Source organism: Prorops nasuta, unplaced genomic scaffold, assembly GCF_024137725.1.
Source record: "Prorops nasuta isolate Cenicafe-Biocafe unplaced genomic scaffold, Cenicafe_Pnas_1.2 PNAS00087, whole genome shotgun sequence".
NCBI classification, from domain to species: Eukaryota; Metazoa; Arthropoda; class Insecta; order Hymenoptera; family Bethylidae; genus Prorops; species Prorops nasuta.
The window spans coordinates 25016-38917 of NW_027116884.1; the positions used below are offsets into that span (position 1 = coordinate 25016).

Consider the following 13902-nt stretch of genomic DNA (forward strand, 5'->3'; position numbering starts at 1 on the left):
ATCAAAAGCTAAGATGTCACGCGACTGCACTGATAATTTAATAGGAAACACATCAAGGCATTTTCTTTCTACAAACGAAGGTAAAAAGAATGATTTAAAATCAATTCATTGATGACAGAAAAAATTAAACTTACCCATTTAACGTTCTCCAAGTTCCTTTACACCGAAGTTTTTGAAAAAGCTTCAAACTGGCTTCTCAATGATTTCCAGAATGTACACTATCATTGATTTTGCATTTAAGAACTCGCGAATTTAAGCAAATTAGGTGTTAACCTACGTTTCTTCAAAACACCGGTTAATTTGACACTTTTTGAACTGTTTGAAGTAGGCTGAAAAGAGAGACACAGAGAGATAGAATAATCAATAATTCGTTTCGACCACTCTTAATCACCCTACTTCAAACAGTTCAAAAGTGTCAAATTCACCAGTGTTTTGAAGAAACGTAGGTTAATACCTAATTTGTTTAAATTCACAAGTGTTTAAATGCAAAATCAGTGATAGTGTGCTTTCTGGAAATCATCGAGGAGCCAGTTTGAAGCTTTTTCAAAAACTTCGATTTAAAGGAACTTGCAGAACATTTAATGGGTGAGTTTAGTTTTCTCCTTCATCAATGTATTGATTTTGAATCATTCCCTTTAGCTTCGTTAGTAGAAAGAGAATGCCCTCATGCATTGTCTATTAAGTTATCATTGCGCTCGCGCGATATCTTAGCTTTTGATACTTTCCTTTACATTGCGTCAACTCGCTCTTTCCATCAAATCAGTCAATGATGCTTGTACTGAATTGAATTGAAATTGTAATGTAAAGGATTTTGTTATTTTTAAAATTAATCTAATAGCCAGATTAAAGAAATAAATAGCAAAAGTATTAACGCACGCGATCGATAATTTTTACATTCTAGCTGGGTGCTCATCAATTGTTTTTCACTTTCTCCACTTTCCATTATGCAGTTAAAGTCGTTCGAAAAGGACTGAAAAAGGGTGATTTTTAAATAGAAATAACTTTTAAACCTCTTGAACGATTCGAACGAAATTTTACACGTACACTCAGTTTGTCACCCCGAACCTCCAGTTACGAGAAAAGGCGGTCGTTTCGTTACACCCTGTATATATCAAACAAATCATCTGGAAGTCATATATTTAAATTTAAGAAGGATATTGTAATAATAATGTAGGGTATATGTATAATAATTTTATTAATTTCGTTTGTTAACAAATTAATGCTATTTTCGTGTATCTTTCTACGCTAAAATAAAAATATTTTCTTAAATTATAAAATTATCTAATGTAGATCTGTTTTACCCTATTCGAAGCTCTGCCATGTTGTTTCGCATCAGTTTCGATAGATGGCGCGAGGGCATAATCATCTGTGGTGACTAAGCCCTAACAGAAATGGCACCACTGCGACTTTGCACCATATCATTGACGCAATTTGGCATCAATGCGATCCGCACCAAATGCAGCGAGACGTGGCAACCCTGTTTTTGAACTCACCCTGCGGATTTTGGAATATTCAAACTCTCTCTCTTCTTGACTCCGGTTTGATAAGGAGTTCTTTTGGCGACAGTTTTAGTTTTTAACTTCTGCAAATACACGGGAGTTAGGATGGTTTTGTAATCCAGTATATTGTTTTATACGGTGATCAATAAAGGCTGGTTAACATTGAAAATAAAGATCTAGCGTTTAATTGTTCTTTTGACCATTTGAGTGAATATAAACCACTACAAATTAACTGGTGACCCCGACGTGATCAGAGGGACCGTTTAACGCACTGGCAGCGGCCATTTTCTTTTTCATCAGAGGAAGGAATAGCTCGACGGATTCATCCTGACAAAAGGTGGAGAATCATCGTCGAGGATTTGAGCTATATTCAACTAATGCGATGAACAGGCTTCTTGCAACGCCTCCCGGGAACCGGAATCTTCAGGAACAGCACGGCAGTTCTGCTTATGACTCAGCCAACTTGATGGATCAACCTGTGGAGGATCAGAGGCTGCCTCAAGCTACAGAGCACAGCCCGGGAATCCTTTCTCGAACTACAGAAAATCAGTATTCCACGGGATTTGAGGTTCACGCCCTGTGGAAACAAAAGCTACCGGCTTTCATGGCCGAAGCGCCGGACATATGGTTTTGCATCATTGAGGCAGAATTTGCGGCAGGTAGAATCACGAGTGATGAGACTAAGTATCTTGCGGTGTTGAGAGCATTAGATGCAAATACGCTGAAGCTTTTAACGGACGTTTTGAGAAGTCCGCCGGAGAAAGGGAAATATGGAAATCTAAAGAACACAATTTTAAACCGACTGAGCGACTCAAGGTCAAAGCAAGTTGACAAGCTCTTACGCAACCTTGCTTTGGGAGACAGGAAACCGTCAATGCTTTTGAGGGAGATGAAAGAGCTCACTAAAGGAGAGATCAGCGAGGAAATTTTGCACCAATTGTGGTTAGAGCGACTGCCGGCCCACATGAGACCCCATTTGTTTCCTTCCACTAACATGAGCTCTGAAGGAATAGCCGAAATGGCCGACAGGTTAATCGAAGCATTCAATACGTCATACATAATGGCAGCTTCCTCGTCCAATGGCCAGCAGAACAGCGATAAAATAGAACAAAAACTAATGGATATGCAGACATTGATACTTACCTGTATGCAGGATATTAAGGACCTGAAGTTACAGAGGCAGCCCTCTGAGTCGCGAGACGTTAACCGCAGTTCCTCACGAAGCCGATCCAGATCAAGAAAAGAGTCTCGGTCCAAGGACATTTGTTATTACCATGAACGTTTCGGTAGACAGGCGAAAAGGTGCGAAGAAAAATGCATGCTTAATGAACTTTACAAGAAACAACAGCAGGGAAACCAATAAGGCTGTCATCCCTAACAACACCTGATGACGGCATCCATTGCTCGGTGGTGAAAGAAAAAAGACTGCACCTACATGACAAAAAGTCAGGATTTAAATACCTGATAGATTCTGAATCTGACGGCTCGATTCTATCAGTGAGCCTAGTCAAGAATAAAGTCAAGAAAAGCGCATTGACGTTTTTTGCCGCTAATTCCTCTCCTATTGCCACATTTGGAACGAAAGAAATGTACATAGATTTAGGATTAAGAAGAGCTTTCCAATGGACTTTCCATATAGCAGACATTCCAATGTCAATCATAGGAGCAGATTTCCTCAGCTACTATAATCTTCTCATTGACCTTCGGAATGACAGACTAATTGATTCGGTCACTGGATTGACTTCGAGGGGAGGTGATGAAAACGCAGCACCACAGCGTTTCCACTCTGCATGCAGCCACCCCATATTTCGACATATTGTCGAAATTCAAAAGTATTACTAAAACAAATAACAAATTTCAGATGAGGGATTTGAACTTTGCACACCGCATTTTGACAAGTGGACCACCAGTTACGCAGAGATTTAGGAAGTTGTTTGGAGAGAAGTCAGCAGCGGGAAAAGCAGAGATACAGCTCCTACTCAACAATGGAATCTTGAGACCATCAAGTAGTCCTTGGTCCAGCCCGATTCACATGGTTTTGAAAAAGGATGGAACCTACAGATTGTGTGGTGACTACAGAAAACTGAATTCCGTCACTGTGCCGGACATGTATCCGCCGCCACTCATGCAGGACGTATTCTCCACACTTCATGGGAAAAGAATCTTCTCAACTATTGATCTTGAGAAAGCTTACCACCACATACCAATGCATCCAGACGATATCATAAAGACTGCCATCACTACTCCTTAGGGCCTTTTTGAGTACCTGACAATGCCTTTTGGCTTGAAAAATGCCACCCAAACCTTTCAACGCTTCATTAACCACATATTCAGGGACATGGATTTCACTTTTGCATATGTGGATGACATACTAGTCATGTCTAACAGCGACGAACAACACAAGGCACATTTAAAAACGGGTTTTGAACGACTACAAGCAAACGATTTAACAGTTAACCTAAACAACTGCATTTTTGGCAAAAATAAAATTGACTTTTTAGGTTATACACTCAGTGACAAGGGTTACTCACCAAACTCGGATCAGATTGATCGAATTATCAATTTCCCAAAGCCTCGAATAATCATGGAGCTCAGAAGATTCCTTGGGATGATGAATTTTTATCGCAAATCCATTCCACATGCAGCAGAATTGCAATCTCCACTCAACAAGCTTCTGACAACCTTTAAAAGAAAAGACAAAACTTCAATACCATGGGATGTTCAGACCGAAGAAGCGTTTTACCAATGTAAGGAAGCACTTTCAGCAGTCACACTTTTACATTATCCTGCACATCAAGTTCCGTTATGTTTAAAATCCGATGCATCGACCACAGCAATTGGAGCAGTTTTAGAGCAGTTTGAAGAAGACGTTTGGCACCCGATTGGTTTCTTTTCAAGGAAGCTGAGCAGCACAGAGCAAAGATACCCCACTTTCGACAGGGAACTCCTAGCAATATTTGCAGCCATAAAGCATTTTGAATACCTGCTTGAAGGAAGACATTTCACAATTAAAACGGATCACAAACCTCTCACACATGCCTTCAATCAGAAAACACATCAACTTTCCGACAGACAAGCTCGTCAATTGGAGTACATCTCCCAATTTACCACGGAAATTACCTACCTGAAAGGCAGTGATAATGTGGTCGCCGACACAATGTCTCGCATAAACACAATTCAAATGCCTACCACGCTAAACCCAGCAACCATTCAGGAAGAGCAGGCAAAGGACCAGCAACTGCAGGAGATTTTAAAAACAAGGACATCACTGGTGTTGCAGAAACTCTCGTTAGAACCAAACGTGGATGTATATTGTCAGATATCAGACAATAGAGTAAAACCATATATCCCAGCAACTCTACGGAGAGCAGCATTCCAAGTAGTCCACGAACCAGCACATCCCAGTATTCGCAGCACCTCAAGAACTCTGAGAGAAAAATACACATGGCCTGAAATTAGAAAAGATACTGTAAGATGGTCACGTGAGTGTATTCCCTGCCAAAGAGCAAAGATACACAGACACAATAAAGTATTGCCAAACCACATAGAGTTCCCTGGTAATCGTTTCAGCCACATCCATTTAGACATAATAATGCTGCCAAATATCAGAGGTTACCAATTTTGTCTAACAATAATTGACAGATTCTCTAGATGGCCAGAAGCAATCCCATTAATGGACATATCGGCTGAAACTGTCACTCAAGCACTGTTTACACATTGGATATCACGTTTCGGAACTCCAATCACTATCACGTCAGATCAGGGAACACAGTTTGAGTCCGCTTTATTTCACTCACTTTCACAAACAATTGGTGCCAAGAAAATCAGAACCACCGCCTACCATCCTCAATCAAACGGCCTGGTAGAACGGTAGCATAGGACCCTCAAGACAGCTTTAATGTGCTCAGCAAAACCTTGGATGGACTCACTCCCAGTCGTTTTACTTGGACTTCGCACCGCCTTCAAAGAAGATTTACAGGCAACCCCTACAGAGATGTTATACGGGACCTCACTTAGAATCCCTGGAGACTTTTTCCTGACCACGGAGCAGCAAGCAGATCCTCGAATGTTCATAGACAAGCATAGGGAGCTGATGCAGGCACTACGCCCAACACCCACAGCACATCACAACCAAGCCAAGATGTTTATATTGAAGGACCTCCAGACTTGTTCACACGTTTTCATCAGAGCTGACCACACAAGGCGACCACTGGAACCTCCATACATGGGACCCTACAAAATAATCAACAGACTTTCAGACAGAGTATACCAGATTCAAATAGATGGAAAATCAAAAAACATCTCAATAGAAAGAATAAAACCCGCTTATGTAAATAAAACTGATGACGATGATGACCAGGAACCTGTAGAGGCAGTTCAGCAACCAATACATAAATGGCAAAGTAACGTAGATCCGCCTAAACACACGTACAAAAAGGTTAGTTTTAAGACTTCCAAATAGAAGTCTTTTTCCAGGGGGGGGGGGGGGAGTAGCTGTGGTGACTAAGCCCTAACAGAATTGGCATCACTGCGACTTTGCACCATATCATTGACGCAATTTGGCATCAATGCGATCCGCACCAAATGCAGCGAGACGTGGCAACCCTGTTTTTGAACTCACCCTGCGGATTTTGGAATATTCAAACTCTCTCTCTTCCTGACTCCGGTTTGATAAGGAGTTCTTTTGGCGACAGTTTTAGTTTTTAACTTCTGCAAATACACGGGAGTTAGGATGGTTTTGTAATCCAGTATATTGGTTTTATACGGTGATCAATAAAGGCTGGTTAACACTGAAAATAAAGATCTAGCGTTTAATTGTTCTTTTGACCATTTGAGTGAATATAAACCACTACACATCTGGAAGCTAAACGAAACGATGGGATCGAAGCGCCGCCTACCGGCAAGGATTGCGTCGGGACACGGCATGAGCAATCTCGGTAGTGGCTATTTTGCCCGAAAAATTTCTAGGTCAAAATGGCGGTGGCGCATGGCCATCTACAATAAATGTGAATATGACTTTTTATTCGAATAAGGCACACCCTAGCGTTGAAAAGTGTAATTAAAGTTAACACAGAGGAATGAGGAAAATTATTATATTTATTTTCGGAAGTTTTGACATTTACCTGAAAGGTTATTGCCGGCAAAGAAATTAGTATTAAGAATAAACTACAGAAGTAATCATTGTAATGTAATTATACGCAAGTTATCAGGAACAAATATCAGATAAGTATTGTGTATGTCATGTAAAAGTATATAATTATTTTACTTTAAAAGAGATTGATTCTTTGTATTATATATGTTGCAGATTGTTTCCTGAATTCTAATATAAGGAGAGTGCTTGAAGACACAATGGTACGCATAAATATTGGTTATGCAAAGGAACTTTGTTATATTTACATTGTCGTTTATTCAATACCGAAGATGCATTATGGCAAGCTTTTATGAATTCTTACGAGTAAACTGAATTCAAGTTATTATTAAAAGCTATGTATCAACAGGACTAAAGGGACTATATGGTTTTCCCAATACTGTTTAGTATCACTTTCATAAAAACTTACACTTATATGTCTTATGTTTACTTTTAATTAATATTTAACAAACACAAAAGCTGTGGTTTACCAAAAATTAAAAATGGGGAGAGAGAAGAAAAATTTGGATATGCCTATGTAGTTTCTGAAGCCGGTTAGATAATTATTTTTATACATTTATTAATACAATAATTTCTTAAAATTTACCATTATAGTAATATTTCATTTTTTTGGTTTTAGTTGATATAGTAGAAAAGATGTCTGGTTCAGCTTTATACGAGCTAGTATACGAGTAGGTTATAATGAATTAATAGGAGGAGTTATTCAATTAGGTGATACAGCTACCATTTTGGAAATAATATATTCTGATTATTACGAGTTATAGTCTCTTTTAAAAACTCATAACCTATGTAAATACTTATTTACTTATTATAGATTTACAAGGAAATCAATGATGTGACTGTACGAGATCTACTACTCAGAACAGGAAAACCCTTGTCTGTTGAATTACGGCCTGAAATTCTTGGCAGCATTTTTAATGGTATTCAGCATCCACTCAGAGACATCAATGAGCTCATTACCTCCATTTATATTCCAAAGGGTGTTAATGTGTGCCTTGCTTGTCCAATACTACACATCTTGGGAATTCAACTTATAAAATGTTAAAAGTTGCAGCTACATCAATGGTGTTGATTTGTTTGAAATTATTCACAAGAGCATATTGGCAAAGCAGGGGGTGCTATCTCCTGCAGTAAATATTTAAGAGCCTTGAACAATTTCTACGACAAGAATTTCTCTGAATTTGTCCTACTGACAAGAAAAGTTTATGAGATTCTTCAGGGAGAATAAGATTTGTCTAAAATCGTGCAATAGGTTGGTAAAGCTTCTGTAGCTTAAAGAGACAAAATAACCCTGAAAGTTGCCAAGCTGTTAAAAGACGACTTTTTGTAACAAAGCAGGTAATTGCGACGATTCGAGTGTATAACGTGCAAATTATGAGTGTTTATCTCTGTAAATTCCATTTTCTTACTTCTCTCTAGCTACACTATAAATGATCGTCTCTCTCCATTTTACAAAACCGTGGGGATGTTGCGAAATATGATCACTTTTTACGATATGGCTAGGCAAGCCGTACATTGGACAGCTCAGTCAGACAATAATAAAATTACGTGGAACGTTATTTGGGATGGCATGGTAAACATTCTCTATCAACTTAGCTCTATGAAGTTTAAGATAAATTTATTACAACTATTTTCACATTATTGCCTATCGTATCCATATCTAACGATCTATCTCTTTTAGGAGCCTGTAAAAGACGTTGAAGCAAAGGTTTGATCAGACTTCTATCAACGTCACGAAGAAATCCAACAAGCTTTCAGAAATCTGGAAGATTAATTCGCTCGCATTATTTAAAAAATTAGTTGATTTTGCGGAATGATAGTCCTCGGCGATTTAAAAATGTGTCCTGGTTCATTTTAAAGATGCTAGAAAAATGGAGGAGGGTGAAAGAAAACTCACTCTACCAAGAATGTCTCATCTAATTTTAAGTTTTACTCGCTTAAGTTCAAATGCTTCTTTCAATTATACATAAAGACATAGTTTCTTATTCTTAAAATTAGTTTATAAAAAAAAAACACACAAAGGACCTATTATAACTGTTTTTATCCAATGAAGCTGGGACATCTTTGAACATTATTTCAGCTAGATTACAGTCCTATATTTCATGTTACTGGAAAATCTTGCACGTAAAGATGGAACAATCTATAAGTAGCAAAATATATGTTGGAAAACTTTAGAACTTATTTTTGCGCCATTTACCTCTTCTCCTCCTGTTAAAATATTTTTATACTCCATTTAAGCTTTCTTCAATCTTGAGTATGCAAAATACCGACATGGCGTTACGACTATTTCTGCGAAAATAGTTTTCTGTGATCTGCGTATCGACCAAATAAATATTTATGAGTGCTGATATGGACCATTTTCATTTAATGCTTGTAATCTTTAATGAAGCTGTACCATGGAACTTTGTTCACCTATCGATTGACGAGGATAAATTTATTTGAGGTGACTTGAGGAGTTCAAAAACTTTTTAGAAGACTATTTTATGTTCCAAAAATATATCGTCTTGTAAAAAGAAAAAGGTACAAAATTTTTGTCAAACCATTTTATTACCAAATCAAGGACATATGTGACAGCTTATTATCAATATACATTTCTATCAGTTCTATGAAAAGATACAGATTATATTTAACTTTATGCTATTACTTCTTCAGATTTCCATTGAGAAAGTGTAATAGTCTGTGTTTTACAGGTATCGCAAGGTGTTACAAAGTGGCAGTCAAGTTCTGCTTAGTGCTCTATAGGAATATGTCCACTGCAAAAAAATGATCGTATCAAGTTTGAAGTCAGTGCAATGATATTATTTCTGCCAAAGTTAATATACTTTGTAAAATTGTAAAGAGTAAGCTGTATATATAAATAAATATTGATTGGCTTAAAATATATAGTTATTTTATAGCTTCTAAAGAACAATTTTATTTAAAATGATAATTAACATATTTTATCGGGAAATAAGTAGTTACTTTGAATGTAAAGGGTTAATGTACCTTTACGTGAAGATACATATGCTGTAAATTAGATTAATCACTATATTTGATCACAAAATGTCCAAAGTTTTCGAGATCACTCAAGGCTTCGATCAGCTGTGGTATTGTAATCTGTATCCCATTCTTCAACAGATCAGTAATGAAAAAGTATAATAAATATTTTTACACAAGTTAAATGAAAAAGTAGTCATTATTAAGATTTTATTTAAAAATGATCGGATAGAAAGCTTTTTCAGTTTAATACATTTAGCACGGGCAATGCATTAAGCTTGCAAAGAAATGTAATATACCTTATTTCTTTACAGCTTTCTGGGGATGATTATAAAATATTAAGTTTCTCAGAAATTGATGGTTAATTATATGAAACTTTCAGCAGCTGTAGGATTAAAAACTGGAAAGAAACTTCTCAACAATTATTATTTCAAATATTACTCTTCCATATACTATAAACTACAAAAGTTGCGGCTTATCTTATATAGGTAATTATATCAGTATTATTGCAATGAATCAAAATTACTATACCTCTCTTTTCACAAGAACAGGACTTGTTTCAAAATTTAAAATAGTATATAATGTTAAAGTATTAAAATAGCTGGGAACCACATAACATCGAACCATGCACACAGATCTACTTATTACTGATGATGTTTAAACAATATCTGATCACCAACTTGAATAGTATTGCTTGAAATCCTTTATACAGGGTCTTTTCCTAACAGCGGAGCATAGGAGATTCGTGTTAGTTGACTATAGCACTCGGAATGATAGAATCTGAGAGCGCTGATTGGTCAATATTGCGTAGTACCAACATATAATAGGCCGTTACCAATAGTTGGATACAAAAAATGAGATTTATCCGCCATATTGGTGTGGAGAAATGTTTACATGCTAATCCTAGCAGAAAGAGGTGTAAAATGGAGAAATGTCAAATGGTAAGGTTACTAAAGTAAAAATTAAAAATAATAAATGGAAAGTACGAATATTCTTTATTTTCATTCAAAGTATTCAATTTTTACTTTAGTAACGACAACATTTGACATTTTTCCATTTTACACCTCTTTCTGCTACGATCAGCATGTAAACATTTCTCCACACCAAAATGGCGGATGAATCTCATTTTTCGTATCCAACTATTGGTAACGGCTTATTATATGTTGGTACTACGCAATATTGACCAATCAGCGCTCTCAGATTCCATCATTCCGAGTGCTACAGTCAACTAACACGAATCTCCTACGCTCCGCTGTTAGGAAAAGACCCTGTATAACTTTAGAGTCGAATGCAAGAGAAGCCGTAAGTATACAAGTATATACAGGATTTGTGATTAAAGGTTGCCAACCCGGAAAACCTGGAAAGAGGGTGTGATTTTAAGAAGAAAATTCAAGAAAATTTTTTTTCTATCTCCTACGGTTTTGGAGTAATTAGTAATTAAATTTTTCTTGCCGAACGACGATGTGTGTGAGTGTGTGCTGATAAACAATAGGCTAAGCGTCACCAAAACAAAGAAAACGTCAAAACGTTTAAAAAATCCGATTGAGAACTGCATTGATTGGATATTCTCATAATTATTAATAATGAAATTAACGGATTTTTATTATAAAAATAAGCCCAAACTCGACATTGATGTTACAATTTTCAGTTCGATGAAATGCACAAGTTTAACGCGAGGCTTTTTGGTTGGTTTAAAAACTATCATTTCTTCACCACCTGGCGGTAGATAGTGCGGTGCGTTGTTTTTATAGTGGTTTCCTCAGGAGGCCTAATCCACATTAACCACTTAATTCAGCAGTTGCTCAAACTGCCTACCCCGCTGTGTCACGCATATTTGCGATCTGCGGACAATGTCGCGCGTTGCTCGCTATACCATATTTGGTGTGATGGTACGAAAGGCCGCTAAAATTGAGTGCCGTACCTCTTCCTCGGTGCTTTCACGACAATTCTCGACTAAATTCTTGACGTGACGCCACAGAAAATAGTCAAGAGGGTTCAGATCCGGTGATCTCGGTGGCCATGCGATAGGACCACCTCGACCAATCCACCTACCTGGAAAGATCAGGTTTAGCGCGAAACGCACATTCGCAGAATAATGTTCCGGTGCTCCATCATGCTGGAAAAAAATTTTATTCCGCATGCTTAAGGGCACATCTTCCAGTAATGGGCCTAACTCTTCTCTTAACGGGAATCCGTATACCGACATTACAGGGCGAAAACTATTTCGCATGCAGCGTCGTCATTTGTTGACTGATTGTAAAGTTATTACAGGTTTTTGGAAATGCCAGAAGCTTATCTACTAAGTTACGTTATGACAATTAACAAAAAATGAAAAAAAAATTTTGTTTAAATAAATAAATTAACATTATTGAGAAACAACAATTAAATCGCAAAATCCCCCAACGTACTTTACTAGATAATGTTCATACGTTTCCAAAAAGTCTACATAAATGCAAATCCGTCAAGAAATGACGATGCTGCATGCGAAATAAATAATGGAAGAATTTCGTGTTCGGGAAGTCGCTAACACGAAATTCTTCCATTATTTATTTCGCATGCAGCGTCGTCATTTGTTGTCGGATTGTAAAGTTATTACAGGTTTTTGGAGATGCCAGAAGCTTATCTACTAAGTTACGATAGGAAAATTAACAAAAAATGAAAAAAAAATTTTGTTTAAATAAATAAATTAACATTATTGAGAAACAACAATTAAATCGCAAAATCCCCCAACGTACTTTACTAGATAATGTTCATACGTTTCCAAAAAGTCTACATAAATGCAAATCCGTCAAGAAATGACGATGCTGCATGCGAAATAAATAATGGAAGAATTTCGTGTTCGGGAAGTCGCTAACACGAAATTCTTCCATTATTTATTTCGCATGCAGCATCGTCATTTCTTGACGGATTTGCATTTATGTAGACTTTTTGGAAACGTATGAACATTATCTAGTAAAGTACGTTGGGGGATTTTGCGATTTAATTGTTGTTTCTCAATAATGTTAATTTATTTATTTAAACAAAATTTTTTTTTCGTTTTTTGTTAATTGTCCTAACGTAACTTAGTAGATAAGCTTCTGGCATTTCCAAAAACCTGTAATAACTTTACAATCCGTCAACAAATAACGAAGCTGCATGCGAAACAGTTTTTGTTCTGTAATGTCGGTATACGGATTCCCGTTAAAAATTCTGCGTAATGCAGACCATCGAGTCTCGGCGGAAAGAAAACGGGACCAATCTGAAATTTTTAAAAACATACAATTTTCAACTTCTCAATTTAAAAGGGTTTCCTGCTTACGATTTTATCTCCAAGGAGGCCAGCCCATACGTTTACCGACCATCGATATTGGAAGGCACACACCCGTACGGCCTGCGGATTTTCCTCACGCCATAAAACATGGTTCCTCGAGTTGAACATTCCATTCGGGGTGAATGTTGACTCGTCGCTCCACAGAATCAGGTCTGGAAAAGTCGGATCGCTTCGGCATTTAGCGAGAAATCCTATTTTTTAAATTTATTTTTCCATTTAAATAATCCGTATTTTAGGGCTATCGTAAACATTAAATTTTTTAAGTAGCAGTACCTTCACAAAAATAAATGCGACACTCGTAATCTCGGGGGAGTAATTGTTGCACACGTCGGAAATGATAAGGGCGCAAACCGTTCCTGCGTAAAACTTGACGCACCGAATATTCTGATACGCCAATTTCACGTCTAACACTGTGAATCGTACCATTTTGATTTAAAAATAGATCCAAAATGTCTTCCTCTTGTCCTACAGTGATATTTCGCGCATCACACCTCTCCTGTCTATTATGCACTAAACATCCAGTTTCATGCAAACGCAAAACAATTTTTTGAATCGTACACCGTTTTGGGTGACGTCGATTGGGAAATCGTCTAGCATATAATCTTTCCGCTTCACTAGCATTTTGATTCGCCATACCATAGGTGATAATCATATTGGACATTTCCGCACAGCTAAAATCCATTTTGGATTCACTATTTTATTGCACGACTTCTTTCTTTAACGACCAAGCTGAGTCTTATTGTTTTATGAGCCTGCACAAAAAATGTAAACATTATAAACAAAATACTGACGATTTAGTGCTACCATGCACCTGCAGAATGTTTACATTTTTTGTGCAGGCTCATAAAACAATAAGACTCAGCTTGGCCGTTGAAGAAAGAAGTCATGCAATAAAATAGTGAATCCAAAATGGATTTTAGCTGTGCGGAAATGTCCGATATGATTATCACCTATGGTATGGCGAATCA

At 37.2% G+C, this 13902-nt stretch overlaps 2 protein-coding genes and 1 pseudogene across 2 annotated transcripts; all 3 read left to right on the forward strand.

The window, feature by feature from the left end:
• The first annotated feature begins 1881 nt into the window (after positions 1 to 1881).
• On the forward strand, positions 1882 to 3750 carry LOC136784867 (uncharacterized). Its single transcript, XM_066745781.1, has 3 exons — positions 1882 to 2785; positions 2839 to 3287; positions 3361 to 3750. The coding sequence occupies exons 1-3, from the start codon at positions 1882 to 1884 to the stop codon at positions 3748 to 3750; spliced, it is 1743 nt and encodes a 580-aa protein (XP_066601878.1).
• A 1647-nt stretch (positions 3751 to 5397) lies between these two features.
• On the forward strand, positions 5398 to 6531 carry LOC136784868 (uncharacterized). The gene is made up of 2 exons (XM_066745782.1): positions 5398 to 5937; positions 6364 to 6531. Exons 1-2 carry the CDS (start codon positions 5398 to 5400, stop codon positions 6529 to 6531), a joined length of 708 nt encoding a protein of 235 aa, XP_066601879.1.
• A 562-nt stretch (positions 6532 to 7093) lies between these two features.
• Positions 7094 to 8422, forward strand: LOC136784869 (V-type proton ATPase catalytic subunit A-like; annotated as a pseudogene).
• The last annotated feature ends 5480 nt before the right edge of the window (positions 8423 to 13902 follow it).

Bases quoted from the DNA above. Each gene is read 5' to 3' on its own strand.
- LOC136784867 (XM_066745781.1), top strand. From the start codon at position 1,882: ATGAACAGGCTTCTTGCAACGCCTCCCGGGAACCGGAATCTTCAGGAA. The intron at 2,786-2,838 runs GTAGACAGGCGA...GAACTTTACAAG, and splicing joins TTATTACCATGAACGTTTCG to AAACAACAGCAGGGAAACCA. The intron at 3,288-3,360 runs GCATGCAGCCAC...AACAAATTTCAG, and splicing joins CACCACAGCGTTTCCACTCT to ATGAGGGATTTGAACTTTGC.
- LOC136784868 (XM_066745782.1), top strand. From the start codon at position 5,398: ATGTGCTCAGCAAAACCTTGGATGGACTCACTCCCAGTCGTTTTACTT. The intron at 5,938-6,363 runs GTTAGTTTTAAG...CACATCTGGAAG, and splicing joins CTAAACACACGTACAAAAAG to CTAAACGAAACGATGGGATC.